This window comes from Macadamia integrifolia, chromosome 13, assembly GCF_013358625.1.
Source record: "Macadamia integrifolia cultivar HAES 741 chromosome 13, SCU_Mint_v3, whole genome shotgun sequence".
Classification (NCBI taxonomy): Eukaryota; Viridiplantae; Streptophyta; class Magnoliopsida; order Proteales; family Proteaceae; genus Macadamia; species Macadamia integrifolia.
In genome coordinates, this window is record NC_056569.1 from 14,794,347 (window position 1) to 14,800,104 (window position 5,758).

The 5,758-nt window shown below is 40.2% G+C and overlaps 1 protein-coding gene across 3 annotated transcripts; it reads right to left on the reverse strand.

Moving 5' to 3' along the window:
• Positions 1 to 750: 750 nt before the first annotated feature.
• LOC122059787 (BOI-related E3 ubiquitin-protein ligase 1-like) lies at positions 751 to 5,222 on the reverse strand. Of its 3 annotated transcripts, none has more exons than XM_042622821.1 (5): positions 4,975 to 5,222; positions 4,752 to 4,849; positions 4,350 to 4,660; positions 3,564 to 4,113; positions 751 to 979 (listed from the first exon to the last, which is right to left on the reverse strand). In XM_042622821.1, the coding sequence occupies exons 1-4, from the start codon at positions 5,031 to 5,033 to the stop codon at positions 3,586 to 3,588; spliced, it is 996 nt and encodes a 331-aa protein (XP_042478755.1). In that variant the 5' UTR covers positions 5,034 to 5,222; the 3' UTR covers positions 751 to 979; positions 3,564 to 3,585. The 3 variants fall into 3 exon arrangements, with proteins under 3 accessions (XP_042478755.1, XP_042478754.1, XP_042478753.1); XM_042622820.1 differs by having other exon boundaries at positions 751 to 997; XM_042622819.1 differs by lacking the exon at positions 751 to 979 and having other exon boundaries at positions 3,496 to 4,113.
• Between the last annotated feature and the right edge of the window lie 536 nt (positions 5,223 to 5,758).

Sequence of the window (5,758 nt, forward strand, 5' to 3'; positions counted from 1 at the left end):
GAGATCAATCTCTTTTTGTTTCCAAGTTCTATAAACTTGCTGTGAGGGGGGTTTTTGTTTTTATTTTTTGGTTCAAGTTCAAGGGTCTATTGGCCATTACATAGTAGACCCACATAAGGACCAAATATATAGCCATGGAAGAATCAACAGGGACCCAACGCCACACTTCTTGGAAAGAAAGGAAATTGGTGCAAACCAAGCACCGATGCACTTGAGAAAAGTTAATCAAGTGACCAACCCCCAGACAGATACTCCGCTGATGAACACTACAAACCACCAGGCTAAGGCCCAGGTATGCAGGAGCTTCTTCTCATTTGTCAAGAACTAGGAGGGAGGGATAAAGACAAGTAATTAATTTATTAACACAGAAGCAGAAGATACCTAACTTATAAAATCCAATTTCTTCAAGCATAAGTCACCCCATCTTCATGGACAAAGCAAAGGTTATCACTTGGTATCAGTGCGTGATAGTAACGTTACTTTGGAAAGAAGTTTTCTAGTAAAGTCAGAAAATCAATCCCATCAGTCCATGTAATAGTAGTAGTAATAGTATTAGGTTAACATTAGTGTTCTGAGACAGATGACGTGAATTGGAAAGACTAGAAGATGTCCAGTGACCATTAGCTTCTCTATTAGAACTAGATTTTAGGAAGAAGTATACCTTTCCTAACTCACCCATATAGAAGGTCAGACCATTTCATCCATGGAAAGCTCCTTACAATTTTTATCAATCATTCTATATTTTCACAGGATAAAGGGGAGTTGCTTTATTTTTCTTTTGGGAGTTCAAGACGAAAGCTATTTCAAATAGGACATTCCATTTCCTCCCACTTGGGTAACCACAACTGGAAAGCAGAAAACACATTACTGCAAGCGTAACTCGCCCTTCAGCGGCATCTGATGGCTGGAGGGCCTTTTGCTGGTCCCTGCTAGTCCTCTCAGCCGGGTGTGTGCTGGAGGGGCTGGAGAGGATCTGAATCTGAGAGAGTAATCAAGACTGTGATAACAGATAAAAATTTCAGCTATCATCTGAAGATGAGAAAAAAAATTCTGTAGAATATACAACTAAAATGTCTGTAATACAACAACATACTTCTAGCTGCTACTTCATCATAGTTCTTCCACTGCTTTTGTGAATCAGCAACATTGCACCCCCCCCCCCCCCCCCTCTTCTCAGCAGTCAGCACAGCACTTGGATTTTTTTTATTTTCCCTTTTCATTGCTTTATGGTCTCCGAGAGTGTTGAGTTCTAACAAAGCTCCCTATCTCAGGCTCTCTTTCATCAAGTTACAGATCAGGCAACTATTTTCTCAAATATTAGCAAGACACTTCGACACTTCAACACTTCAACACTTCAACACTTCAACACTTCAACACTTCAACACATTATGAGGAACAAGAATTATGGAAGGTTGTTACTTTTCCAACATTCTCAATTCAACAAGGACCCAGTTTCATTTAACCCATGGTGAAGAGAGAATCTCTTCATACATGGAATCTGACCATCTAATTGGACTGGATAAGGGTATTTCAAGGGGGTGGACTTAATGATGACATTCACTCTTCCTAGCGTCCAATCATATCGTCAAATCACACTGGGTGATAAAATTCTCATTTCACATATAGTGAAGAAAAACTGAATCCATTCAGTAGTACCATCAATAATCTTGCAAGTTGCCACCAGAATACACCATATTCTATAAAACAGAAACGGAGCTCAGGGAACAACCAATGGGAGTCTTCCACTCTTAAGATTTTACACTGCTGAGTATAAAGTTGGAAACACAATTGTTGTAGATACAAACCAGACCAAGATAAAATTTTATCAGAATTCAAAACAAAATCCAGTTCCACAGAAGTATCTAGCACAAGTTTGAAAAAGTATTAGCATCTCATCTGAAGCAGGGTAAATTAACTGGCATGCTAAAACCCCATCCAACCCCCTCTCCACTCCCGTGTGGAACTTTTTTTTTTTTTGGGGGGGGGGGGGGGCGAAAGAGAGACCTGCATTTCTATATAGAGGAACATAGGCTTCCTTGCTTATGACCAACAACAACTACTCATTTTGAAGTCGATCTGGCTCCTCTCCAATGACTGCACCCTCCAACGACCATCCAAGGGCTGGGACGGCTTGGTCACACATCCCAACACCTGCCAACATCTGGGGATGCATGTCGAAGCACTTGGATGGGTTGTTGGAGGGGATCTTTTTCCTTCTGAAGTATCATTCACAAAAAAGTTACCTTAGTAGCAGATAAAAGCCTTCCCTGCGACCTTCACCAGTCTTAAAACCATAGTGCCATTCTACCTCACAAATCTGCTCATCACATCAAGTTATTTTTCCCTAATCACTCGAGTAATTTCATCAAACTATAAACCATAGCTAATCTATCTGGAGTAATTCATAATATCAACAAAATTGCCGCCCCCCCCTCGTGGGGGACTTGCCACTTCCAACATCAGCTTTACTGAAGTTGCATGCCAATGTGTACACCCTTCAAGCAGTTGCATAGCTTTTTGGGGCTTCTTGACTAGCATTCCGGTTGAGTACACTACAACTTAACACTAATGCAAAAGAATGTTAATTTCCCTTGAATGATCATTGTCATGTAAGCATCATTTACTATCCGTTTTGTGAAAATAAAAGTGCTACTCAGTTTGCTTCTAAGGATTCAGAACCAGCAGTGCTCTGCCAGGGAAGAAGGTGATTTGGTCAAACAATAACCAGAGTGCTTAAAATAAAGCATGACAATGAGATGCCAGATCACAAAGTCGAAGGAAAAATGGAAGGAAGCTAATTACATCTACATGCAAGGACAAATAATTAAATTGCACTTGTTTTTCCTTTTTGGTAAAGGATTCAATTGGGGATCCTACAGCAGTGTAACATTTTGCACCCATGATTTTAAACAAGAAAGAGTCGAGATTTGTTCACTAATGCTAACTGCAAACCATCTTGACCACCAATGCTAAAGGAAAACAACTGTCTCTAGTCTGACGGTAAATAAACTCCAATCTTATAAACTGCAAACCACACTTTGCAATTTGAAGTTGTCAAAAGGAACAGGAGATCCCAAAAATGACTTGGGGCTGCGGTGGTGAGAAAGTGATGCTTATATTGCAACAGAAGATAAGGACCACGATAGAGAGGAGGAGGAGCATAGTTTGGGTATCTGAGCTCAAGTATTAAAAGAAGGCTCAGATGGGTTGAGTTGAGGGAGCATTGTTCTATGAAAAGTTCAAAGACCTGTGTTTGTCAATAAGATCAGACAAGGTTTTCATAATCCATAATAAAAATCTTTACTTATAGGACAATCTGGTTTTTCTCTAGTAACACAGTAACAAAAAGGGATTTAGTTTGTACACAAACGACGTCCATTCAACAGTAAAATGAGATGCTCAAAGTTATCATTCTCAAAGATGAATACTAAACATAAGAATGCTAAGACTCCTAGGGCATAATGAGTGATTAAAAGAAAAAAAACAGAAGAAATGTAAAAGGAAGAGAAATCATAGGCATGAATTGAACATCAAGGCGAGGAAGATCGATACATCTAACTTACAAATGATATCCAAGCCGTCTCATTACATATAGACCTCCATGCTGTAAAGCTTTGAGTAGTGACACAAGGGACAGAAGTTAAGCTTACTCTCACAATCTTTACAGAGGCATAAATGCCTGCAAGGCAACAAAAGTATGCATACTTCGTTGACCCTGCAAACCTTACAAGTCATTAACTCCTTCAAATCCTTGTTTTCCTTGGTAACCAGGTTAAAATCAATAGCCCCTCCATTGCAGCAAGAAGCCGTATCATCAACCTCACTGTCTCCACACCCTTCCTTGCTGTCTCTGCTCTGTGCAAAGACTTGTTGGAGATTAAACTTGAGAGTGGTGATCATGTGCTCATTGCACTTGGCCCTCTGTTGCCAAGAACCAGCTTCTACACTCAGCTGTTTCATTCGTTCTTCAAGTTCCATATTCTTCCTGTTAATGTCTTCCATCTCTGCTTCTTTCTCACGGAGCTTTTGAAGGATCCTTTCTTCGGCAAATGAGAGAGTCTGGAGTTGATTGGCCTGAACCTTCTCTAGGATCGCTTGCTTCAACCGTTCTCCCTGCAGCGTGGAAATCAATGCTAATATGAGGATTAAATAACGAAAACCGTTCACATTTCCACTTTGAAGTTTCTGGGTAGTGCTTCTAAGTTAGACTAGAAAACTTAGACCAAGCCCTTGAATCATAACCAGGATAAATTTTACATCTTACTTGGGAAATCAAGGAACCATCCAAACCCATTAAGAAAGGAAGAATCAACAATAGAAGGAGACCCCCAATTTATAAGGAAGCTGACCTGAAGTTTGACGAATCGATCCAACTCGGCATCCTGTCTCTGCAACTCCCTTTCGATCTCGTCATCGAGGAGGGAGAAACCCGGCGAGTCTCCCGAAGAAGCCATACGCCTATCGTCGAGGGACAACCCTAATCCCGTCGAAACAGATCGCCTTTGCAGGAAATCAACGGAGGAAATTTGGGAATTGTTCTCCAAAAAGTCTTGCTCTTTCAATTTTTTCTTATTTGGTTGGGAACAATCATTCCACCGCAGATCGCCTCCACCGCAATCCGTCGCAGGTACCGGACCAGGAGCGAATCCGACTACATGAACTGCAAAAACCCAAAAAACCCAAAAAAAATTTCAGAGAAAACAACAATATCTTGGTATTTGTTAAAAGAAAGAAGGGAATAGAGAGACTACAAGGAGGGATGTATTGGGGATGAGATTGATCGGAAAAATTTGCAGGATTGAAGAAGGCGATCGGTGTGTTCATCTGCCCATCGATAGGTAATAAGTTCCTGAACGAAAAAAAAATATTAAAAACTCAAAAAATTTGCAGAAAATCGAAGATATGAAATGAAGGAAAGTGCATTTATTAGGGGTTTAGAAGAAGATGGATTCTGCTTTTTCCGATTCGCTTTACCTGAATGATTTCGATTGATGCTGTTGCCGTTGGAATTGATGCTGCTGAGACATGGCCATGGGAGATGATGAAGGACGTGTCTACAGACTACGAGAAGGGGTTGAAGAGAGGTATCAAATACTCTTAAGATTCCACCGAGATTTGAGAAGAGAAGAGACGATGAGAGTCATGAGACTAGGCTCTTCTTCTTCTTCATCATCTCATCGCAGCTATTCCATTTTTTATTTTCTTCCTCTGGAGTACTCACGTGATTTTTAATTTCAAGTTAGTCTGTCAATTTCCTCAAAAGAAAATTACCATATGATCACAACCATTAACGTACCGGAATTGGATCCTCTGTGTCACGCAACACGGCGTCTAGCTCGCATCTAATGTTAAAAAACACCTTGGGCTGCGTGTGATCGCTTCGGACTCTATGCCGGAGCTTTTCTGACTGTTGGATGTGCTTTAGACGCCTTGCTACCCCACAGAGGAATTCAATGACTCTGATAATAATATCGGCAATGCTAATACGATATCAATACTTAATACCCTGACCAATATGGATCGAAAGTATTAGTCAAAATATTGATTTTAAGTTAGGTAAAAATTAGCCTGAAAGATAGCATAAGGGGGTGTTTGGTTCGGTAAATCAAATGATGTATGTATCGGATATGAATGTCTATTGAAATAGACATTCTTTTGAATAATGTTTTTTGTTGAAAAATCGTTTGGTTACCTTGAGATTGGTACATATTTCTTGCTGGAAAATTGTTTGGTTATTCTAAATCTGTGTAGTGATTCT